This window comes from Mustela lutreola, chromosome 1 (assembly GCF_030435805.1).
Source record: "Mustela lutreola isolate mMusLut2 chromosome 1, mMusLut2.pri, whole genome shotgun sequence".
NCBI classification, from domain to species: Eukaryota; Metazoa; Chordata; class Mammalia; order Carnivora; family Mustelidae; genus Mustela; species Mustela lutreola.
The window spans coordinates 143,255,509-143,281,655 of NC_081290.1; the positions used below are offsets into that span (position 1 = coordinate 143,255,509).

A 26,147-nucleotide genomic window follows, 5' to 3' on the forward strand; every position below is an offset into this window, starting at 1 on the left:
CTTGGGAACTTTGTCATTTTTCTAAAGCCTTTGGCGGTCAGGCTGAAGTGCCGGGCACTTCTCTACCTTTCCACCTCCCTTCATCTAGCCTCTCCCCCACCCCAGGACTACCTCTACCTTTCCCAAACACCACCTCCCATTCCATTTCTAATATCTCAACTCATTTTTATTCAGAGCATTTATGCATATCTAAACCCAAATACTCAGTATCTGGCAAGCCACCCCCAGCATTCACCCTCTTGAAAGACTGCATAGCTTTTCCATAACAACCATAGAAGCTTCCTTCTGAGAGGTCTATGCTACAGTCACTGACACAGACTCCCCAGGGATGGGGGAAGAGTCGGAGGTTAGAGACAGAGACCCTGAAAGGGTCAGAGATCCCAAGCAGCCACTGAGACCCTGAGCAAGTCACTTCACATCTCTGAACTTCAATCTCTTCATCTGCAAAATGAAGACGAACTGCATGTCTGAGACGACTTTGTTTTCCCATTGTAGGTTTCACATAACTAGCAAAACCAAAAAACTATAATCGAGGTACCACTAACTTTCAGTTACCTAACGTCTGTTAGTTTTCGGTTTAAAGAACCCTGACTGCTTGGTTGCCACCCTATTTCTTACATTCCCATCCTGCAAAAATTACTCACCATATGAGGAAAGCTTTCCTTCCTCTCTTGCCTTTGGCCCAGCCCTTCAAAGAGCATGATCTTTTATAAATGCGAATGAGTAGAGCAGAAGGGTCTTCCCCAACAGTAGGATGGGGGGAAACTATGAGGGCTTTTTTTGTGGAGAGGTGCTTTTTCAACGAGCGAACATACAAACAAAAAGCCATGGACACTCTGTGGTCAGAGATTAAACTTCACAATATGACCCTGTTTTCCTTTTCAGTTCTTCCAACATCCCCACCAAAAACACTAAACTGATTCCCAAAAACTGGCACAGGAAAATTGTGATAGAATATCAAATTCTGCTTCCCTCTGACTTCACTTTGCCTAATTTCCTACTAGGTAAAACCCAGATACTTAAATAAATAAATAAACAAACAAACAAATAGATAATCTGGCAGAAGCTATGTCCCGGCAGCTAGAGAGTCCAGAGTGTCATTTCCTACACAGGCTGTCCTGGCTTGGTTTGCTTGCTTTTGTCAATTCCGATTCTCTGGAAAAAGATGATCTATCCTCAAAGCCATTAAAGCACCTAACCAGGATAAAGAGTTCCTGCCTGCGAAAAACAGTCCTCCAGTGTCAGACACTGCCTCTTAATTGATCTTAATAAGCCATTTTAAATGAAGGGGGAACAAAAAAGCAGAGCACTAACCCATGGTAATTATCTGTAATTCTCCATTCGTAATGTCACTGAATTGAGAAAATAATGCAAACGTGGACAGATGCTGACTAGAGCTTACGCTGACACCAAAATTAGGGTATTTTGTACAGTAAGTAACATGACTAAGCGGCAGTATTTCAAAGGCAGGTCTTCAACCCCACAACAATATCCAATACCAAAGACTGCTGGGAACAGTCAGAAGACGCACTTTCCATAAAGCATGACCCAGGAGAGTAGGCAGCACTTGGGCAGTGTGGCCTAAGAGCTGATGGGTATGGCAGAGACTCATTCAGCTGCTAATATTTAATGTAAAATTGGGTAATTCTACATTAGCTATAAAGTGAGAAGAGAAATAAACTCCCCTGCTTCCTAAGTAGGGCTTTTTGTTCTGCTTTGTTTTGTTGCCAGTTTAAAGAACTATAATCCTAGCACTTCAGAGGTCCTTTAAAAACAAATGTTCTTATTTAACAATGGTAGAAAACAAAGAGGAGGTCTCACAGCTGTGAGTAAACCCCACAGGCCTCGAGTGGGGTGGAACACAAAGTGGGTTTGAGAGGGAGCGGGGGCAGGGTCAGGAAAAGTTAGGCAGCAGCTAGACTGAGCGGCAGGAGGAATGCTGGGAGCCAGAGTCCCCAGTCCTTAAGGGGAGAATGAGAGGGACAGGAGCTGGAGGCAGGACAGTGATAAATCGGAGACACATTAGGAGCCCGGGGGCTCAACACCCAGAGCTTGTGCCTTCTAAGACCTTGGGGCTGACATATCAAGAGCCCAGGGTGCAGAACACAGTCCTCTCCCCTTCCCCGTCTGCCCCAGGGTGACCCTTAGACTTGTTATAATACATCTGAATTGCAGGTATAGCCCTGCCCAAAGGAGAGAAGCGACCAGGATGGCTCTGCTTCAAACCCTGTAGGGTCAAACACAACCTCTCCCATCCTGTGGAAGGAGTCTCCCAAAAGACTGGGAGCAGCCTCCACTGGAGCCCACCCACCCCAATGCAGGTCCCATCCCCGAAAGACCCAAGAATATCGGATCCGAAACCACTTAGGAGGTTCCGCCTCCTGGAACCCATCTGCTCTCCCGCCGTGAGAGTGTCCTTTCACCTTAATAGAGAGCTCTGCGCTTGCTACTTTCCTTCCAGCTGTCTTGATTCCGAGCACAGATCCCCACATATATCTTTTCAGGGGGTATTGAAGGACGGACGAAGACCTCCCCATTCGCACAGCGCAGACTCTCCCACCAGTGTAACAGAAAGGGATCTGCTCTTCTATCCTGGCCAGTAACCAGCAACTCTCTTCTTCACCCCTTTAGGCCCCGACAAGTAATCCTGAGAGCTAATCACGTTCCAGAGAGCTGTGTGCTAGATGGGGGCTGCTATACCATTTCCGATACACTCAGCATAAGGAGAACAGCTTTATCTGATGTCTCAGCGATAAGACAATTTACCATGTTTTGAAAACTCCATGCATCTCCACTCCAGAAGTGTAGGTGATTGAGTGCAAGTGTGTGGGCATGTGTGTAGGGTAAATGGTGCTCTGAGCATCCAGCAGCACCTACTGACCTAGCAGCAACAATTAAAAGGAACAATCTTGGGCTCACAGCTGCAGATGGGCTAGACAGAAAGATGGGAATGATAACAAAGAGGGAAGTGAATGAAACTCCAAGGAAACAAAGGATTTGGTATCCTGTCCCTGTCCAGAGCAACAGTCTGGGGGAGGACATGACTGTGGCTCACTGGAAAGTCTGTGTGGGATTTGCCCTGAGGTTAAAAGTTACCAGCACTAGGAGCCACTTGCTTTTAGTTTAACACACAACTGAACTAAAAAAAGAAACGAATGAACTTGAATTATTTTTCCTTTAGTTCTCTTGAAAGTTACTCAAAAACAGTGAACCTCCTACGTATTTGGAGTGCAATAAATTGGGGGAAAGCTGAAAATGACTGGCTGATTAGTGATTTTTAATTTATGTAACTTTTTTGGCAGTTGACAGTTGAGACAGTTTAGACAGTTTCCATTACAATCATATTATAAACTGACCTACCTAAGCCACTTTAGCACCTTGAAATGTCTGGTTCTTTTGATAAAGGAGCTTCTAGCACTTGGAGGTAGATGAGAGCTTCATACTCCCTCCTCTCAGTCCAATTTCTGCCAATGTACATAAGCAAGCAGGCACAAAACAGGCAAGCTGTCCTCCTCTGGAAGGAATTTCTCTTTCGGATCTCTATCACTTACATACGAATCATGTAGGTTCACTCTGATGTTCACCCAACATTCTCAGGGCAGGACAGACAAACAGAATTCGGTGGACAAGGAACCCTTGGAGAAGTGGCAGGCCCACAGGCCTCACTGCTCTGAAGGGGTCAGGATGTTGCGCTCAGCAGGTTCTCATTCCTCACTCACCCAGGGGTGCTGGGGTTCTTACAGTCCATTTTACTAATGAAAAAGATTTCTCAACATCCTTAAAGAAAGCTGCTCAGACAATACCTGAAGTGTTTAGGCAACCAACTTTGGCAGAATGTATTCCTAATGAAGACATTTCCAATGTCCCAAAATACCAAGAGAATAAGTTAATTTATGCATGCACACACAGCCTTCTGTATACACTTCAGTATTCTTAGAGTACACTACCATGCAGATTATTTGATTGTTTCTACAAAAGGAAACTTCCCCAATTTTTAACCTCAGTTATTTACTGCTATTTTACCAGGCAAACTTTCTCTTATAAATTTAAATTATTGAAAACTATTAAATGAAATTGATGTTGTTGAAATTTTGCAAATTTGCCTTCATACATTATTTTTCTCCCTATAAGACAAAATGCCCATTAAAACAAAACAAAACAAAACAAACCCCAAAACAAAAAACAAAACAAGTCTATTAAACCAACTGCTGATCATGTTAAGTTAACCATTTATATTTTTAGGCTATCACAGTCAAAACCCAAGATTTATTTATTTATTTATTTTTAAGATTTTATTTATTTATTTGACAGACAGAGATCACAAGTAGGAAGAGAGACAGGCAGAGATAGAGAGGTAAGCAGGCTCCCTGCCGAGCAAAGAGCCCAATGTGGGGCTCGATCCCAGAACTATGGGATCATGACCTGAGCTGAAGGCAGAGGCTTTAACCCACTGAGCCACCCAGGTGCCCCCTAAGATTTATTTCTAATTTCTCACCAAAACGAACATTATCTTCTTGGGTTATTACAGATGTATGTAAGTACCATAATAGTGCTTCATCCTATTTCAAGCTTTTGCAAAGCCAAATTAGGTTAACAATATTAAAGTCATGATCCAAAATGAGATTTGTAAAAGAATTACAGTGTTCTCCAAGGCGTTCCCATTGCAAATCATTTTGATAATAACAGGAAAACTACTACTTATTTTACTTTACCCCAATATGTTCATCCTTAAGCACAACCTTCTATTCCCATTTGAGAGATGGGAACAGTTGGGGTCAGAAGAGTTAAGTGAGTTGACCCAAATTCCAAGATGAAAAAGGACACAGGATTCAAAGGCAGGTAGGTCCTTCTCAGCTCCACATCCTGAACTCTTTCCTTTTTGATTTTTTATTACACCCAAGTCCCTGAACAAATTAAACTACCAAACTATGAAACTCAAAATAACAAAATCACACAAACGTCCCATTTATCCCATTTCATACCTTTAATCCTCTGAGACTTCCTGGGCTAGTTGGAGAAGAGCTAGAAGATTTTGTTGATTTAGGAGTAGACAGCTGGCTGCTGGGAGTTCCATTAACTGACCATGAGACAACAAAGGAGACAGAGGTCATTCAAACCCCAAATAAACAGATTGCACAAATACACCAAGCACATGCACAACATTGCTCCCATGAAGCTTCGATTCATTTAAAGCTCAAAGCAGATGGCAAATCAGTGAAAAGCAAAAATAATGTGTTTTATTGCATTACAAAGTATCAGACAAATAAGGAGTGAAACTAGAATTGTTTTCAGTAATAGCTTTCCAACAATGACATAAACAAATATATAAAACATTATGGAATTAGAGATGTGAATGAGAACTCGTTCATAGATTCTGCCTGCCAGCAAGGGCAGAGAAATGAAATGGCTGGTATGTTTGTAATACTTTACAAGGAAGGCTGTCCTAAAACTTCCAACATCCACTCTCTTGGTATATACCAACCTGAGTACCCAAGAAGTTCTACCGCTCTCCCAAATCAATTCCACATTAGCCAAACAAATTTTCTAAGCATATTCTTTATGGAAAGGGAAAATTACTGGTCATTTTTCTTATAACACCTATTTATTTCTTTGAAGGCCATAAAAGGCACTCTTCAACTTTCTTCTTATCTAAAGTAGTCATTCTTAATTCCTTCCATTTTCTTGTCCTCACTCTTTAATTTCTCCCACTATTTACCAAATCTTGATGGTTTTTCAATAGTACCCCCTCCAAACTTCCACACACTTGGAGGTCGAAGGCTCAATTTAGAGCACAGTTAGGAAAATTATAACCACTGCTGTTTAGACGGGAGGGTAAATTTGCAGATTTTATACTAGAGAATGCTGGTCAAACACTTCAGCATGACTTATGCTTATTCCTAATTTTATCACCTGGATCCATTTCTGCTGTCATTTCACAAAGTTGGTAGTTAACATTTAGGACTGGTGTAATTACTTTTCTAAGACGTATTTGAAACCCCTTTTATCACGAATCTTCAATGCTTTGCCCAAAGATGAAAACTGTCATTCATCTCTATGGAAAGAAAAGCAAAGTCATTTCTTTCTTTTGTTTTCAAATATGAGGAAGCAGAAAGCTATTATTTTAAATGAAGCTGATAAATGTAAAAAAAACAATATGCAGAGGCAAAAGTCCTAAATAGGTGACTCAAAAAAGTGAGTACTAGTTCTTGAGTGGAGGCAAAAGTCCTGGGATCAACAAGTATTTGTGATTAGATGAATAACCTATAAACCAGGGTATCTGGGTTTGAAGTCATGCTTATTTGTTGCATTGCTCATTTTAAATTGGGAAAGGATGAAAAAAATTTCTCATCACTTTTAACTTACCAAACTTTAATTTTTCTAATTTAAAACCACACATGCATAAACAATGACCTGTTATCTATAATTTCGTAACAAATGTACGTGCATATTTAGAGTACAAGGACAACACAAGGAACTGTGCAATTAGAAACTTTCTAGGATATTCAGCAGTCCTGATCACTTCTCAATTAAGTTAAATTTCAATGTTGTTTTCTTTTAAAAATTCTCTTTAAAGAAAGGGAATTGGTGGCAGAAGTTCACATAAAATAGAGATTATTATGAGCAAGGAACTGGTCAACTTGCTGTGAGCTGAGACTGAAATTTACTCCTTTTGTTCCTTCATTCCAAATACAGAGCAACCTAGGCAGGTCACCAGCCTCCACTCAGTAAGTGCTATTAGCATTCACAGATACTTAGAATCCACACTGACAGTAGAGGCTACTTTGGAACAGTGACAGAAAAGGGACAAAAGGATAAAAATCAATTCCTGCAAATGGTGATCCTGACAGGAGACAAAACTCCCTAAAAACATACCCACTGCTAAACAGTTTCTTGACAAAACTCACTGCCGGGGATTTTACTGGGGTCAGTAACTACATGCCCATATTTCCCTCCAAATAATCTCATCCTAAAGAGACACCAAGTCATGTTTGGGTTTCTAAGTTTCCCAGAGCATTTGGAAAATTCTAAAAAATGTTCCTTCATGAGTAATCCTTAATTTCACTTCTTTCCCATTTCTTCCAAATCTTAGTTAGGAGGGTAAGTGGGACACGGTCATGTTGGGCATGCTCCCCTCACACGGCCACCACCACCTGGTGGGTGGACAACAACCAACCCACATCCTCGTCATGTACCACTCTTTCCAACCCCTGACTTTCTCTCCCAGAAGAAGGCTGTTATCCATGTCTCCTCTCAACTGGAAGAAAAGAAATAAACTTGGGCTTTTTTGTTTGCTTGTTTGTTCAGACGATCTTCTGTCTTGGTGGACTCTGAAAGATTTACAAGCTAAAAACCTCAAATGAGCATCTTTAGGACTCAAATTATGATAATATTTACCTACTTATGTTACCCAGATGAATTTCTACGTGTTTCTTACACACTATTTGCCTGTTTTACTAAGAGTTTTGTTGAGGAATTCAGTCAACCAGAAGACCGTACTTCCAGAGCACTTCTGTCCCAAGACTGAAAAGGTACAATGTTCTGTCTACAAAGCTAATACGTCTGAGATTCCAGTTTGTCCCACAGCATATTCTAAATGTTTACAGGTATGCCATAGCTAGAGGTCTATAAATGTGAGTTGTGCTTGTGGGTATGCGGCTTTCAATAATACAAATTGCCCCCTTGTCTGTAACTGCGGGATGTGGTGACTTTGGGGTTTAATCTCTCATTTTTTTTGCACTCTGAAGAGTGATTTATAGATCTCACAACTTTTACTTGCAAGTTTAAGATACTCTACCCCAAATGCAAATACAGACTTAGTTAAAAATTGGGGGTCCTGAAATGTTAAGATTTCTTGAATCAATTTCTAAGCATTCCAAATTCAATTTAAAAAGATTTGAATAAATCTTTATTTATACAAACATATTGGTCTGCAAGAAAAATTATGGCTATGATACATGCTTTTAGTTTAGTATGTATTAGATTCATTAAAATACCTGATTTTTTAATCACTCTCCTCACTTCTATTTATTTCACTGATACAATAAATATCTATAAAACCTATGGCTAAAACAAAAGCAAAGAACCTGACAAAAATCTACATTTACCATATGGTAGGCTCAGGTAATTGTATTTATGCCAATTTCATGTTGTATTAGCTTTTCTAGTGTTTGAGATACTTTATAGAAGCATAATATAATTTGGAATAAGCTTCACAGCAGAGAGATGCTTTCAGTTAAAAATATTCATATCATCAATATTTTTAGAGTGTTGGGCCTCTTAGCTGTAGGGTGGGGAGGAAGGTAAGAACAGAAGGAGAAGAAGGGGAGAACAGAAAAGTTTAATTGCTTCTATGGTCATTTTCCTACAACCAGCAAACTTTAGCTTTTTTCAGGAACAGAATGTTTTCCAAAATTAACTAGAAGATAGACCCTTCAAGGTGGTACTCCTCCTTGGTCCTGTAACTACACACAGAAAGAGGCACTTGGCCATCTTCGGACAATGACTGGTTCTCTAAAAAGAAGGGACATTGAGGCATTCTATGCACGGTGAAGCATCCCACAGCGCACAAATGTACACTGGTACAAGCCAGATACGTTCATGGAAATGGAGCAAAAGGAAACAGAAATGTGGCAAGAGACAGAAACAAAAACCCAGCAGAGCAACAAAGCCATTCTCCTCATGGCTCACCTGGGGATCTGGCTGCAGAGTAGGCACCGGAGTGGTGTCCACCCCTCTTTACTGTGCACATTCAGGGAGTACAAAGAGGAGGAGACAGTAAGGAGAGCAGTTATTCAGCAGGTTTGAACGCGTATACACGAAAAGGGTAAAACAACCTGACCGAAGGAAAGTGGGGTGGGTGCTGAAGGCGAAGCAGTGACAAGTAGAATGTCCAAAACGCTCCTCCATCTTTTAGAGGGTCTGATGCTTGACAATTTTACTGATCCTACTTTCACATGTTCTAGATTTCTCACCTGTGAAATCATGGTTTTTTACAATCCTCTCCTGAACAGGAAGGGATATCAGCAAAATTACTTAAAATAACTATATACAAACCTTGTAGAAGACATCAAGATATTTATAGATGTTTCTAGCTTTTAAAAAAGTGCCCCCAGCTGAAACTATCACAGATCTATAGGTTTAGAACCTGAAAGAAACTTAATTACAGGTAAGTCTGACTCTTAAGTAAGTACCAATTTCCAATAATAATCACTGCTACTATTAAATTGCTTGAAAAAGGAAAAAGCCTATGAAACTTATCAAGGAAATGCATTCTGTGTCCGATGTACGTTTTAAACCAATAAGAGAAGAAAAATATCCACAATCATACAGCACAAAGTTAAAAACACAGTATGCTATGGTCTAAATGCGAAGCACTTCCACGTAAATACCAGAAGGGTCTAGATAGAGACTGTTCTTGAGAAAATGTGTGAGAATAAAACAAACAAGCGTCTTAGCAGATCTATGACAACTCTGAGCAACAGACTCAAATTTTTCGTTTTAAGAATCATGTCATCTGCGTGTCGTTTTGGAACCTGGCTGCCTGCGAACGTGGGAAAGATCGCTAGTTGGTAACAATTAAAGGAATTGAAGGAGAATGCGTACCTGAAGCTGGGGATTTGCTGCGTCGGGAGGGCCCAGGGCTTTTAGATCCAGAATACTTGACAGCTGAGGAGCGAGAATAAGAGGACTTCAAGACGCGGCATTCTGGAAAGGAGAGAAAGTGCATTAACTAAATCCGGCTAAAATACTGATCACACGTGCATGCAGTTTACTGCCAGAGAGCGAACACCGGATCATCTTCCCATTATTGTTAAACAACTTCAATATACAAAGCAATTGTCCCAAAAGTACACCCGAGGTTGTCTGTAGTTGGCATAGGCATCTTGTAGACAAGCTCATTGCTCCAGCGGAGATCGCACTGAATACGGAAATCCCAACGTCCTAACGCGATCACACACGGAGAGCCCCGTCGGAACATGCGCAGCTTCCCTTTTCGGTCAGTAGTATTGATAGCAAAAGGCCACAATTTGATTCTGTCCAAACTCCCTGATAATCTTATTTTGAAAGGGTAAGGGACTCCTTACCATCTTATTTTCTACCTTCCCTAAGTATAGAGGATCGAAAATTTAGAAACTAGCTTCCAACAATAACTTTGGTTTTTTCCATAAATCATCAAATAAAACAGCATTTAGAGTACCAGAAGTAATTACAGCTAAAATAATCAGTGCTAATTTGAATAATTAAGAACATGGGTTTGGGAGTCATGCAGATTTTGAATGAATCTTGAATCTGATTTTGCTAACTGGGGGAGCTTGGTTAGCGTCTAAGGCTCCATTATTTCCCCTATGAAATTGGGATCAGAATAAATTCTGCATCTGCTTGGTAGGCTTGTTATAAGGATTAAATCAGATAACCTATTGTCTGTCATTTACGTTAAAATACTTCAATTTATGAGGTAAGATGACAACGTGGGTTGGTTTTAATGTATACCTCGGGGCAAAAAATTAACATGTGAAGTCCACTAATCAGGAAAATACACACCAGGGGAGGCTAGTTAGCATTTGAAAGACCCTAATCAAAATCTCACTCAGAAGGGGCTGGAGCAACTTCAGTTTAATTAGCATTGTGGATATTAAACAGTATTCTGTTGTTGAAAGAAGGGGCATGTGTTAGTCAGAAACGTCTTAAAGGCACTGCCACTCTTTCAAGAGCACAAGTGTAAATCCAGAAAACCGACAACTACAGCTTAGAACCACCCCCTAGCTTTAGGACACTCAGCCAGTCCTGAGGTCAGTTCTTGAAGCAGGATTCTGTTACTTGGGGAAGACTGTGTTTAGCATTGAATCTTTAATGCTTTGTCAGAATCCTAAAAGGATAGAAAGTTAGGACTTTATTAAGATTAAACACAAGTTAAATAACTGGTTAAAAAAACATATACAGGGGCGCCTGCGTGGCTCAGTGGGTTAAGCCTCTGCCTTCTGCTTGCTCAGGTCCTGATCTCAGGGTCCTGGGATCCAGCCCCGCATCGGCTCTTTGCTCAGTGGCGAGCCTGATTCCCCCTCCCCCCTGCCTCTGTGCCTACTTGTGATCTCTCTCGCTGTCAAATAAATAAATAAAATCTTTTTTAAAAATACACATCTTTTCCTCCAAATAAATGTTAACAGTGGCCAAATCAGGTTTAATTTCATGACCTGCTGGTGAAGGTATAATAATGACGTTTATAATAACGAAAGTGAAGCACACACATCAGGGACCCTTCTAACTGCTTTATATATACTGTCTCACTTAATCCTCACAAAATCTTATGAAAAAGCCAATTATCCTCTGTTGGCAGAAGGCTGAGTAATTGGCAACTGAGAGGGAAGAAATCAGTAACTTACACCCACCTTTCACTATTGGAGCCCACTGGTAGCTAACAACAAAAACCATGAATAATAAAACTAGATTAGTAAGTTTACAACATGCACACAAAACACGGAGTACAATGCCTGGGACATACGTAGTACGTGCTCAATAAATATTTTGTTGTGACCCAAATTAACTTCATAACGTAGAAGATATCAGTTTTTCAGTGTCCCAACTTTCAAATTTAATATTGGTTGGCATCAAAGAAATACCAGAAATGAGATTAAGCTATAATCAAGAAACATGTAAAATACAGATGATAATGCAAATGTACATTTCAGTCAGACTTAATCATCGTGGGAACAGGGGAGAGCATTAGCACACACAATATAAAAGGACATTCTCTGTGATTCTTTCCAGTGGCATTACAAGTTAAAATCAGGGCCAGGCCAACAGAATATAAGACAGTACAGAAACCCTCAGTGAAACTTGGCAGCAGTGAAAAAATGAAACAAAACCAAAAAGTATAGATAAATGAGCCCCAAGCACAAAGCAGATAAATTATCTCCAAGGTAACTGACATAGTTGAACAGGAAAGAATTACTCAAGGAAGTCTGGTACCACAAAACGTATCATCTTGAATTTTAAGAAGTTTATGGATCACAGTATTTATTTGGTGGCATGTTTCTCTAATTCTGGATGGTCAGAATCACTACAGCTGGAAAGGGACGAACATCAGTCTAATTTTTGAAAGGCCAACTTTCCTCACTCATGAAATTAAAGAGCAAGACTTTATCTTTTACATCGATCTCCTATGAAATGTTATGTCTGTATGGTTTTACCTCCTTTTAAGAGGAAGTTGACTTTACTATCAGCTAAAATAATCACTATTACTATAACAGGTTTAAATTAAGTCAAGACAAAAAAGTAAAGCAATTTTCCCAGAATCAATAACACCTGAAATCACTAAGGTTATTGCTATAAAGTTGAAAACTCCACACATTGGAGAAAAGGATTTTCTCATTCTATCAACGAAAATAGCTTTATTTTTTTCTGTATATACAAACAATGCATGTTTTTTTTTTTTAAGTTGCAAACAATGAGGTAAAAAGAAAGCCAAGACAACCATGATTAACAATTTAATTATTACCTTTTACATATCTCATTATGAACACAGAAAATGAATAACTAACCATTTCAGATTCAATATAATCCATATCTTTAAGGTGGCACAGCCAGGCACTGTTCTGAAATAGGCAGGAAATCCATTTCAGAGGCAAAACAAGGCAGTCAAGAGACAACTCGTTTTCGTCTAAAAAAATTAAAACTACTTGAATTAGATTTTTTAACAATTAGGCTAATGTTTTCATTTTATTCTCTACTTTCATTAGTTCAAAAAGAATACCACCAATGTCCTCTTTCTTCAACATGCCAGACCACTTAGCAAGGGTCATCTGACTAAAACCCGAGCCTCTGTTTCAGGATTACTAGGACGGTCAAAGAATTGCCTCACCACTATGATCCAGGACGAAGTCATCTTGGGCATAACGGAATTTTTCAGGCCCACAAGCAATAAAAACATCGTCATCACCAAAAAAGTCTTGCAGACAAGTAACCTAAAAAGAAAGGAAAAAAAAATCATGTCTAAGAGATAAATTAGAAACATTAGAAGTGAAAGAAAAAGCAAAATAATTGCATTTTCAAGCCTCACCTATAATATTGTGTTGGAGTGAAAAGCAATTTAAAATCACACTACATTTCCAAGTACTCGACTCTTTATAGAGCATTTCCACACACTTTCCCTGACCTCAGCACAACAGAATGAGGAGTTCATAGCTGGCATCAACATTTCCATTTCACAAGTGGAGTCGAGGACATACACATAAGGCAATGTGTTTTCTTCCGTGTTCCCCCTATTAATGGGTGACAGGGCTGAGGCTGATGGAGGTCTCTGTTCTCAGTCTAGTTTCTTCATTTCTACCCTTCCTTAGTCTCCCCCTTCCCAGCTGTGTCACCCTGGGCCTGACTTCTCTGTACCTGAGGTCCAGTGCACTGTAGGTTGTTTGGGGGAAAAATTCATGAAACCTGCTTGGAATAGTGCTGGGCATCTCATGGCTCAATGTGTTAACACACATTTCCATGACCAACGTCATCATTAAGATCAGAGGAAGCCTCAGAGCCCTTCCAAAGTCCTGTACCTGAACGGATAGTTTTAATTTCATATTCTTTTTTCAACCCCTCCCCCTAGCCCCCAACACACACACAGTATCAGTTTCAGATTCCACAGAAACCAGATTCATGGCAGTGAGCACATTCATCTATTCCTGCCAGGGATTATAAGAACTATCCTCCTGGACTTTGGACAGAGGTAGATTCCACGTTTACCTGTTTTTCAACTGGCTATGTGATTTTTTTTTTAAGTACTTTTTTCCTAATAATAAAGCTTTTTTAAAAAAAAAAAACCACTGTTCTAGTACCTAGGATCTGAGCGACTGATTTTATTACAAGGATATATTTCATCTGGTACTAAATTTGTTGGTAGTTGACTAAATGCCAAAGTAAATAATTAAGTTGCTTATTATATAGAATAAAAGTACTTAACAAGTCTAGGGACTGTAATAAATCCAGGTGTTTTGTTTTGTTTTTCTCTACAGCAGTTTAATTTAGATCTTCTATTCAATCTTTTAATGATTTCACCTGTCAGCATAAATTGTCTTTCCAAACACGGTTTCCATAAGATGTCTGCCTCCCTTCGACTCAGGTTCTAGCGAATGAATACATATTTGGTTAAATAGTTAACCAATTATATAACTATCAAATAGGTTCATATTTGCCTCAAATACAACTCTCAAGGAATGGTAGGTATAAAATGAATAAGTTACACAACAGATTTAAACAAACATGTATTTTGACTCGGGATGCTGACATACCTCACATAATACTAAACAACTCTTGTCTCCTTTTATTCAACAAATTTGTACTGAGCATTTATGATGTGCCAGGCACTGTTCTAGGCGCTACAGAAATATTAGTAAAGAAATAAAATGATCCTACTCTCATGAAGCAAGTGTAAAAAGGAGCACAATAAAATTTGTGAGTAAATTAATGCAATATAAAAAGGTGGTAAGGGGTATGGAGTGGGTGCTACAGTACTAAACAGGGTGCTCAGGGAAGGCCTCACACTAAGATGACATTTGGCAAAATATTAAAAGAGACCAAGGAACAAGCATGTGGGCCAAGTGTTCTAGGCAGAGAGCACAGAATATGGGAAAACCCTGTGAAGATATCAGGCTTAACATGTTCACAGGAAACAGTCCTGAAATACAGCAAAAGAGGAGAAGAATGGATCAGAGAAGAAAGGGTAGGAGAGCAGACGACATAGGGCCTTGTCAGCCACTGGTATGGACTTTGGCTTTACTCTGAGATGGCAAACCATGAGAGGCTTCAGAGAAGAAGACGGTCACAATGCGATGTCTCTTTTAACGGGATCACACTGTGCTCATAATAGACTGTAACAAAAGGGCAAGGGTAGAAAGCATTAAAGGCTCTTGCTACATCAGGCAAGAGATTAGAATGGCTTGTGCAAAGGCATTGGAACCAAGATGGCCTTCAACAAACGAATGGATAAAGAAGATATGGTCCATATATACAATGGAGTATTATGCCTCCATCAGAAAGGATGAATACCCAACTTTTGTATCAACATGGATGGGACTAGAGGAGATTATGCTGAGTGAAATAAGTCAAGCAGGGAGAGTCAATTATCATATGGTTTCGCTTATTTGTGGAGCATAAGGAATAACATGTAGGACATTAGGAGAAGGAAAGGAAAAATGAATTGGTGGAAATCAGAGGGGGAGACAAACCATGAGAAACTGTGGACTCTGAAAAACAAACTGAGGGTTTTGGAGGGGAGGGAGGTGAGAAGTTGGGTGAGGCTGGTGATGGGTATTATGGAGGGCACATACTGCATGGAGCACTGGGTGTGGTGCATAAACAGTGAATTCTGGAACACTGAAAAGAAAAAAGAAAAAAAAAAGAATAGTTTGTGCAAAGGTGTTGGGAGTGGAGGAAGTGAGGGGACTACACCACCCTTTGGATATGGGGATATGAAAGAAGAGAGAAGAATATGATGGTTCAGGGTGTCTGGTTTGAGCCACTAAAGATAGGGCTGTCATGAACTCTGACAGGGTAGAACACAAGATATTGGACAAGTTTAGTGTAGAAAGGGTGCTCATGAATTCAGATTTGGAACAATAACTGTGAATGCCTATTAAACATCCAAATGGAAATGTTGGTTGGAAAGTTGGACATACACAAATCTGAATGTCATGGGTGAAATCAGGGCTGGAGATCTAAATTTGGGACTCCCCAGCATATGGATGGTATTTAAAATCTTGAGATCAATTATGGCAATGAACAAACATAAGGAAAAGATCTAAAGCCTGAGTTCTGAAGCAAAGTAATATTACAAGGCCAAGCAGAAAAAGCAAATCCAGCAAAGAAGATTGAGAAGGAGCAACCAGTATGGGAGGAAGAAAAATAAGAGTTTGAAGCATGCTGGAAACCAAGTTAAGAAAGTGTTTCAAAGAGGAGGGAGGAGAGAGCATTCACCTGGGTTAATGTTATCAACAGGCTAAGCAAGATGAAGATTGAGAAGTGGCCACTGAATCAGCAACATAGAGATTTGTGGGATCTTAAAGATGAAAAATAGTTTTAGTGGAGTGGTTGAAGAGAAAACCTAATTGGAGAGTTTTACTACAGGAGAGCAGAAGAACTGGAGACATAGACGCCTCTTTCAAGGAGCTCTGACTGATAAAGCAGGTCATAGGAATGGGAAGATGGCAGAAAGAGGAGACAGAGTTTGTGGTTAGCAGAATTTGTTCAAATGAGAGAAAAAATACTCTACTATGCTACTGAAATGACCTACTAGGAAAAAAAATGGTGATGCAAGAAAGAAAGGGGAATCCTGCAGGAGCGCTGATCCTTTGTAAGAGAGAGGAGATGGGAGCAGAGTGCAGATGGGACTGACCTCATGTGAGACTATGGTCAGTCTTCCCCAGTAAAGGAAGCCTGGTGGAAACCGCTAGGTGAGGACACATGGTGGTGTGGTGGTTGGATGTTTTCTGACTACTTCCTCCTTTACTGAGAAAACTGAAACAAAGTCATCGGCTGAAACCGAGGCTGGGGGAGAGGTAGAGCAGGTTAGAGGAGGAAGAAAAAATGTAAAATTGCAATATGGGGTTGTGGGGAGTTCTTTATTATTAGTTTACTGAACACCTATGCCTCCACTCTGAAAGGAAAAGAACAGGTCTGACTTGATCACTGCTGTGTCCCCAGCAAAGGGTCCTATTTATAGAAACTGTAGAGTGTAGTGTCTCTAACCAAAAGAGGAGCCCAACCCCCAGTCCGAGTTCTGGCCCTAAACCCTCTGCCTGCTCCTCATCACACCCGAGTAATCTGGGACACTGTCCCTGAGGGGAAACAAGGATGTCCCCACAAGCAACACTAAGGGCTGACTCAGGATCCCATAGTCTACATGTGACAGAAATTCCTGGTTCTAAAATGAAAGAAGTTATCCAGTCCATATATTATTTTAGAAAAATCAAAACCTTTTAAGCTGGCATTGTTACTCTGTCATGGGGTTGCATTGAACTAGTCAAGAGAAGAAAATCGGTATGAACACAGATGATACAGAAAACTGGAGTGGACTGATAATGAGTAAATAAGGAACAAATGGAAATATTCTCTCCCTCTACTGCTGCTGATTTAAAATACACATCTGTTCACATTTTTCACAATAAAGACATGGACTGTTTAGACTGTCCCTATTATGTTTCAGTAAACTGTAAAGTTAAAATGCACAAGAAACAGAACACCAGCAGTGAAGCAGTGAAGCAAGTTGATGAATATGATTAAACGTCAGCCGAGATACTATCTGCAGAAGAGGGATGAGCAGGTTCCAGTTCTGTGTTCACTTGCATTGCAGAGGAAACTCAGTTTATATGGTGTTATCTAAAAGGCAAGTGTCAAGGGTGCCTGGCTGGCTCACTTGGTAGAACATGAGGCTCTTGATCTCAGGGTTGGGAGTTCAAGCCCTGTGTTGGGTGTACAGAGTAATTAAAAATAACAAATAGAAATAAAATACTGGTGTTAGCCCATGAAGCATCTGGGAAGCGTAAGCTTTCGTCTGGAGCAGAGCACTGCACTGCTAAGCCTGTGTCCCTTCCTTTTTTTACATGTAGGAAGCTTGGGCAAGATACCAGTTTTAGGGGTGCCTGGGTGGCTCAGTGGATTAAGCCTCTGTCTTCTGCTCAGGTCGTGATCTCAGGGTCCTGGGATTGAGAATTGCATCGGGCTCTCTGCTCAGCAGGGAGCCTGCTTCCCCTCTCTCTCTGCCTGCCTCTCTGCCTACTTGTGATCTCTCTCTCTCTCTGTCAAATAAATTTAAAAAATCTTGAAAAAAAAAGATACCAATTTATCTTTTAAGACTAAATGTGATCACGTGTGAAAGCAGCTGTTATTTCTTCATTTTCATTAATTCATGGCCTCAAATACTTTTTTAATTTAAATTAATGGATAATCTTTCCTGTAAGTATAAACGAAATACCTGCTTTCCTACAAGTCCAATAAATGAGATATTTTCCCAGAAAATACTACTGACAACTTGGAAACATTCCTTTCATTGTCTTGACTTGTGGAAAATTATAGACAAAAAAATTAAGATTTTTTAAAAAAATTAAGCTATATTAAGCTTCCAGAAATTATATACAGAAATGTGATTCATGCAATATAGATATAAATACACATGTATACATATACTTGTAAAATACATATATATATTTATATGCATATATTTAAAAATAGTTACTACCAACAGCATCTAGGAATAATTATAAAAGGAAAAAAAAGAGATTTGATTTAAATTTAACATAGTAAAGCAAAGCACCAGTCTACATATGTAAGCTAAATGTCAACATTTTTAGATAATGCAGATAACCAGAGAACTGTAAGCATACATTCCAATTTTATGCTACAACTATTTGTGTAATATAGTATAATATTGTGTAATACTAGCCCTCCATACAATATAGTCATTATTTGCTCATGCTTACATTTTACAAGTGTATGGACTATATATTTAATTGTTCCTAGTAACGTCCCAAATTCAGTTAATGTTTTTCAGAGTGAAGTATCTGAGAAAAAGCCACGGTCTGATGTAAGCTACAATAACTATTTCTTATCAATGGGAGTCACATTAATTTATTACTGTACATTCATTTTAACATCAAACAAGTGTCTACAATATGTCAGGCATAAACTAAAGCCACGAAGCACACAGTCTATTGGTTAAAATGGATAAGAAAAGAAAAGTAATAGTTATAGTTCAAATGTTATAATAAAAGAATATTATGATACAACACCCTAACAGTTATAGGAATAAAGAAGCACAGAAGAGGGGCACCTGGGTGACACAGTGGGTTAAAGCCTCTGCCTTTGGCTCAGGTCATGATCTCAGGGTCCTGGTATCGAGGACCCAGGTGAGCACCTCTGGGCTCTCTGCTCAGCGGGGAGCCTGCTTACCCCTCTCTCTCTGCCTGCCTCTCTGCCGACTTGTGATCTCTGTCTGCCAAATAAATAAATAAAATCTTTTAAAAAAAAGCACAGAAAAGCACCCCATAAAATAAAATATCCAGTACCTTCAAAATATTTCATATATTTGATTACTTACACAATTCTAACTTTTATGTTTTTAAATATATTTCTTATTCTTTCACTGTGGTGGTCTTGTTCCTTTTATCATATATTTTTAAAACTGGGATTTAACTTTGAATTATGGGCCATGTCACTAGATCTGACTCCGAAAAGAACATATCAACACCATGAATAACATCTGAAAGTCCTTCTTACCAAGGGTGAGGAAAGTGTATCAGTTTAAAAGACCTCTTACTGTCTGCTTCTAAATTCTTCAAAGCAAGAAGCTCTTCAGAAATAATGGATATTATGTGGCTCCTGAAAGAAGCTACATAAACAAGGGGAAGTAATATTTCTGCTAAGGTACAAAATTGAAGCAATCATTGGGATCTAATGCGGAAACAACCAACTGAGAAGTAATGTATCAATGGGAGTATATCTGAGCTTTCCAAAGGAAGGTGGGCCATTTAGAAACAATAATTTTTCCTTCAGGAGACAGATTAATTAGGTTGGGGTGACTAGGTGGCAGCCATAATTTTAGTGCTAGTTCTTAACAGATTACACAGATTAATAAATAGATTACTTAACAGCCATGACCACTTCCCCCCACATTTGTTCTCTGTTAACAGATATAGAAACAGATACAAGCTTCAGATCTGACAAAGATATTATGCATGTATTAGGAGAGTAAAACTTTTCCTTGAAAGAAAAAAGGTAGAGGACACAGCGATATAATCTTCCCTGAACACTCACATTCTGAACCAGAGGAGGTCTCTATTTCCTGACCCATTGGCATAATTGGAAAATCTTGCATTTCTTATCCTCTCCAGTTACAAAGAAGCTGGTGGTAAAACAGTTTGGATTATTCTAAGATCTCGTCTTACTATAAAAATTCTAAAGTCTAAATATTTTAGTTTCTAAGAAAAGCTTATTTATATTTTTGGAGACTGTTTCTAAAAGTTAAGCGTGTAAAAAAATAAGTGTAAATAGTGATGTCCACTGGGATTTCTGTTTCAGCCTCATGTGTCCTCAAAGTCCTCAAAGAAATCTTCAATGAACTCTTGTTGCTCCTTCCAAATCCAGGTGTTCCTTAATACTCTGTAATTACATAGACATCATTGTTGAGGTAACTGCTTGGTTTTGCATCCAGATCTCTCACCAGACTATGAGCTCCATACATTTAGGGATGCTGTCCTGTTCATTACTATAACTCCAGCATAGCACGTAACATCTAGCATAAAGGGTTTGTTCAATAAATTTGTTAAATTAATGAAATGCTTTAAGTCCCCCTCCCTCCAAAGGACCCCACTCTTGAGGCTCCATTTCACACTTCCTCAATGAATTCCTATCAACTCATTATCATGCAAGGTAGTCCTTGTTCCCAGATTTATAATAATGGTTTTCTATGCCAAGATAACCTATAAACTCTTTGATCACACCACTCAAATCCAAATATTCAGCTGTTGGTTCACAAGATCTTCTGAAATCTGAAACTGGCCCCTTATTCAGTGGGCAGGAAGAAACCAGAGAGAGGCAGCTAACTCCAGGTTGGTAGGTAGCAGTTTTAACAAGTAAAAGTTCACATCGAGGTTTTAACTAGGTTCAGTCACATATATCAAGCAGATGTTCTCTACACACATCATTATCTCAAGACTATGTTTTCAGAGCAGCCTCTGGGAGTGGGGGAAGGCAAGCAGAACCCATATTCCATAGATGGTGGTATGGGTAAGGGAGTGTCTGACCTCCCACATCTGCTCATGGGTCAACCAGCAATCACGTCTTGAGGACCTCCCCCAACATCAGCAAATATTTGATCACATTTTGGCTTTAGACACCTTAAAATAACTTCCTAAAAATTCATTTTAGATCATGAAAGCTCTTTCATGAATTAAATGCCTTTCATCACTATTTCAGGGTTACCTCAGAAAAACTACTTATGAAATCTACAACTACAACCATTTGGTAGAGGACGTTTAAAGCAAAGCAATTTGCTATTGAAGCTCCCACTTGGTGCTAGCCAGACTTGAGGATGTCTTAAATAAGGGTCCCTTGAGATACTTTCCAAAACTATTTTGTTGAAAATTTCCAAGACCTAATAAAAATGCAAAAGAAACATCATTGGATCTCAGTAAAGGACTAGTTTAATATGGCAGTGACTTATTTAAATATAGTCAGGGTCAAAATCTTAGCTCCCTTGAAATGTCTAACTTGCAGAACAAGAACCACATTTTATAGAAGAAATGGGACTGAGATGGGGAAACTGAAGAACTCCATGAAAATCTGCTTTTTTGCTCCCTGTCTTGCTTTTCCTCTTGCTAGGACCTGCACTCCTGCCCTACACATGCCTTATTATACGTCCTCCTTATACGGGACAAGGAGTTAATGATTTCTTTGGGATCTTCCAGCACAATAAATAACATGTAAGAAATGACTAAAAAGTCATCAAGTGCATAGATCCCTGGTTCTATATTGACCCCAAGACTCCTTAGCTCCAAGGAATAAGACCTGGGTCCTCATCTTTGTTCTGATGGGTTCCTAGATGCCTAAGAGGACATGTACACCAGACCACAGTCCTCAATAAAAACCCCTAATACCTCAATCAAAGACAAGACTCCCTCCTTCCTTTCTGAGTCTCCCAGGTGCTCTGTCTTTACCTGCACTTTCTCTACCTCTTCAATAATCTCTGTTTTCCCCTTTTGCTGGCTTGTGTTTGATTTCCCCAGCATGCAGACAGGGAGGGACCCTCTTGTCTGGTCCTGTGCAGCCCCCTCTCAGTCCTCGGACCTGGCCTGCCAGCATCAAGATGATGGATATCAGGAGTATAAAACACACATTGGAATTTTGTATGGATTTTCTTTAATTTTAACTCTGTGTATGAAAGAAAGAGACAGAAAGGAACAAAAGTCCACATCTGTTGAAATTAAAGACTTTCATTATCAGAGTTCAGTTTTAAAAAGGCTGTCTCTACTGAAGAGTAAAAACAACAACAAAAAAATTTTCTAACTTACTTCTAAAGAAGGAGCTCAGAAAAAGTCCACTAATTAGCTTATATTTGAAACTAATGTCATTATGCCAGGTTTTTTATTTTTATAATTTCTTTTCAGTGTTTCAGAATTCATTGTTTATGCACCACACCCAGTGCTCCATGCAATATGTGCCCTCCTTAATACCCACCACCAGGCTCACCCAACCCCCACCCCCACCCCTCCAAAACCCTCAGTTTGTTTCTCAGAGACTACAGTCTCTCATTATATCAGCTTTTGATAGAGCTGCACTGATACCTTGATTTATTTTCCTAAGAAATGGACACAAGGCATAAATTACCAAAAGGAACTGCATTTAATTTTGAACCTCAAAGACTATTCTACCATCCATAATTTTTCTACCATATAAACAAATGGAAATACAAGTTTTTTAAGACACCAAGAAAATCCAAGAGACAATTTTAACATACAATAAAGGATAAGCCTAATAACTGCTAAGATACTATCTGTATCTATTGCTAGCATGGGGCTCTTTGTTGGTAAACATACTAATTCACAGATACTTGAAAGCTAGAAATTCAGCAAGCCTACTTCACCATAACCAATATTATCCCAGACACACACCACCACTCTTCTTTTCTTTTTTTTTTTTTTAAACCACTTCTACCCTTAGAATATAAATTCTGCCTAACACAAACAGGAAAACCCATATACAAAATGAAGAAAAGGTAAGTTATGTGGTTCTTCCAAAACGCTAGGAACAACAACCAGAAAAGCAAATTCACAGGTCAGGAAGCAGGGGCTGGGGGTCTCCCCATTTCTTTACCCTCTACCCAGAATACGATTAGCATAAATAGCCTGCTTTGTTCCCAGTAAAGGCTGGCTGGCCTACAGTAAGGGAAGGATTTCTTTGTACAGTAAAAAGAAAGCTACTTAGAATAGCAGTGTTTTTCAGCTTCCTGTAAAACCATTCAGCCAGGCACCGGGACCCTGTGGTTGCCATGGAAACAGGACTGAAGCTAAGAGACCACAGTACTTGACAGTAAAGGGCTTCTCAACTGCATCTACACACAACTCCTGACATTTAGTTTGTTTCCCATTAAAAAAAAAAGACCAGAACTAATCTTCCCTCTCCCACTCTGGCGTCCTCATAATAATGGCTATTCACCAATCAAAACTCATCACAGAATCTTGAGACCAAAGATTTGGTTTCAGGAAATACCTCTATTAACAGGATGGAAATATCTTGTAAAAAGAAAAAAAAAGATATTTGGCTACTGAATGTATTCTGGAGGAGAGACAATGATCACTCTTCCTAGAAATGAGGTCATTTTCAAGCTGACCCTCTGACTGCTCCATGGCCCCAGTATTAATGACTACAGGAAAAAAATTTCAAATCTACTCTAGAGCTTTCTACCCATGGAAGGAGGTTGCAGCAAGAATTTGAAAGAAGTTGTTGGTGCACCTGATGGCTCAGTTGGTTAAGCATCTGACTCTTGATCTCAGCTCAGGTCTTGATCTCAGGGTCATGAGATCGAGCCCTGTGTCTCTGGGTGTGAAGCCTAAGTAAAAACAAAACAAGAATTCAGGTAAGGAAGTCAAAAGAAATCTATTAAACCAACCATCATGAGTTTTCCTCTGATTCTAGAGAAGCGGAAGCTGAACATTTGCAAGCAGATGTGTCAATGTTCTCCCAGACTCCGTCGTCTTCAAGGAATAAACACCAAAAATCAAATCATAAGTGTTGCAGGAGGGGCAACTGAGAACGAAAATAAAATTTTCTGATCCAAATTTTTTTGTTTCCGAGAGAAAGGGAAAGGGAACAAGCATAGAATACCTAACTACACACCATACACAACGTGTCTCACTAACTCAAGAATTTCGTGTAACCCCCAGAACAACCTTGTGAAGTAGGCCCTGTGATTCCCATTTTACACAATAAACAAAGCTCAAAGAGGTTAAATAACTTGCTCAAGGTCAACAACCAGACAAGGAGGACCTGAGATCTAAACTCTGTCAGTGTGACCCAGAAAAGACTCTTCATACTTGACCACACACTGTCTCCCTAAAGAAGAAAACAGTGTGATTTCATCTATGAAAAACAACATAAGAGAGCTTACTGAGGTAGGTCAGAGAAGTTTTTATACATGCCAAAATCTAAATAACCAGACCATTTTTCTATGTCTTACTTTTATGAAGTAAATGAATGTCAAGAGCATAAACGTGTATTTAGGATTTATCTTTCTTTTTAAGGCTCAAGTTCTAAGTAATGTCACAAGGTCAGTGTGAGTTCAGGCCAAACTCCTATACTTCAGGGAATACTGAACAACTTCTGAAATTGTTAACTCCAAACTAATTTGCTCTTTCTAAAAACAAATTACAAGCACAATTTAGAATGAAACTCAATTTGCTGCCAGACTGGAAATTCTAAGAGTATAAATAAGTATTAATAAATATTATGACCTTTAACATTTTATTTTTTTTTCTTTTTTTAAAATTTATTTTCAGTGTAACAGTATTCATTGTTTTTGCACCACACCCAGTGCTCCATGCAATCCGTGCCCTCTATAATACCCACCACCTGGTACCCCAACCTCCCACCCCCCCGCCCCTTCAAAACCCTCAGGTTGTTTTTCAGAGTCCATAGTCTCTCATGGTTCACCTCCCCTTCCAATTTCCCTCAACTCCCTTCTCATTTCAAAACGCGTTCCACAAGGACAAGGAGCAAGGGAACAGGAAGGACAAAGACATCCCGTATCTTTGCACCATTACTCACGGCCACAGTGGTTTACATTTCAGCGGAGGTGGGGGGGGGGGGGGATTCTGGGTGCCAGAACGTTGCACATTTTATTTTTTTAAAAGATTTTATTTATTTGACAGACAAGATCACAAGTAGGCAGAGAAGCAGGCAGAGAGAGGAGGAAGCAGGCTCCCCGCTGAGCAGAGAGCCTGATGTGGGACTCGATCCCAGGACCCTGGGATCATGACCTGAGCCAAAGGCAGAGGCTTTAACCCACTGAGCCACCCAGGACCCCCGACCTTTAAAATTTTAACATAAAGGCAAAACCTGCCACATTTTCAAGAAATTTAATCTCTGCACATTAAAAATCCATCCTCAGATTAGCCCACCCTTATGATATCAGCTTAGCGTATGATGAGGGCACCCAGGTAGTTAAAATCCTTAGAATCAAGACAAAGAGATCCAGTAGTTAAGGTAGCGTGGAAAAACTTGGTCAGTTATTTCTATCCTGGTTTTGGAAAACACCAACCACTCAGCACTATGAGTACAAATACCATTACTATCCTGTAATATAAGAGGGCTATTTAGCTCTACAGGAAAATCATCTTTCTTTAAAAAATTATTTTTTATTTTTTATATCTTAAAGATTTTATTTATTTATTTGTCAGAGAGCGAGCGAGCACACAAGCAGGTGGGGTGGGGTGGGGTGAGCAGCAGGCAGCTGCAGGCTGAGTAAGGAGCCTGATACAGGACTCAATCCCATGACCCTGAGATCATGACCTGAGCCAAAGGCAGATGCTTAACCCACTGAGCCACTCAGGTGTTACCCTCCTCCCAATTTTTTTTAAGACTTTATTTAATTTGAGGAGAAAGAGAGAAAGAGAGAGAATGCACGAGTAGGGGGAGGGGCAGAGGGAGAAGTAGACTCCCCATTGAACGGGGAGCCAGAGGCAGGGCTCAATCTGGGGACTCTGGGATCACGATCTGATCCATAAGGCAGATGCTTAATCAACTGAACCACCCAGGCGACCCCTACTAAAAACATTTTTTAAAAATAATCATGTCTATTCTTTATGTTGCATTCATATTAATAAAATCGTTTTCTTCCTCCCTTGCCATTATGCTCTAAACCTTCACTTGCTATATCCAAAAGACCACCCAATTACCCTGTTAGCAGCCCCTCTGACCACTTTTAGTATGCTGCATTTAACACCCAGTGGGCTGAGGGAGCTATCGGGTTTAAGAAACTTAGGCAAGAAATAAGAGTAAACTGGGTAATTACTAGAGGCTTTGATTAGAAGGAAAGAAAATGAACTTTAGTGCCCTAATTTCATACTGTGCCCAAACTTCCCTTTGAGAATTTCCCAGTTTTAAGCTGTGGG

The 26,147-nt window shown here is 39.6% G+C and overlaps 1 protein-coding gene across 7 annotated transcripts in view; it reads right to left on the reverse strand.

The window, feature by feature from the left end:
* DCLK2 (doublecortin like kinase 2) overlaps positions 1-26,147 on the reverse strand; it is a 155,984-nt gene that overhangs the window by 47,961 nt on the left and 81,876 nt on the right. For 4 of the 7 annotated variants that reach the window (XR_009354091.1, XM_059175675.1, XM_059175666.1 and 1 more), the window contains exons 3-6: positions 12,860-12,962; positions 9,604-9,705; positions 8,689-8,739; positions 4,983-5,077 (exon numbers count right to left, since the gene is read on the reverse strand). Coding sequence is in view for 5 of the 7 variants with exons in the window: in XM_059175675.1 (XP_059031658.1) it covers positions 4,983-5,077; positions 8,689-8,739; positions 9,604-9,705; positions 12,860-12,962 (351 nt within the window). In the remaining 2 variants the exon portion in view is untranslated. The remainder of the gene's footprint in view (positions 1-4,982; positions 5,078-8,688; positions 8,740-9,603; positions 9,706-12,859; positions 12,963-26,147) is intronic. The other 3 variants (XR_009354092.1, XM_059175693.1, XM_059175682.1) reach the window with 1 other exon arrangement.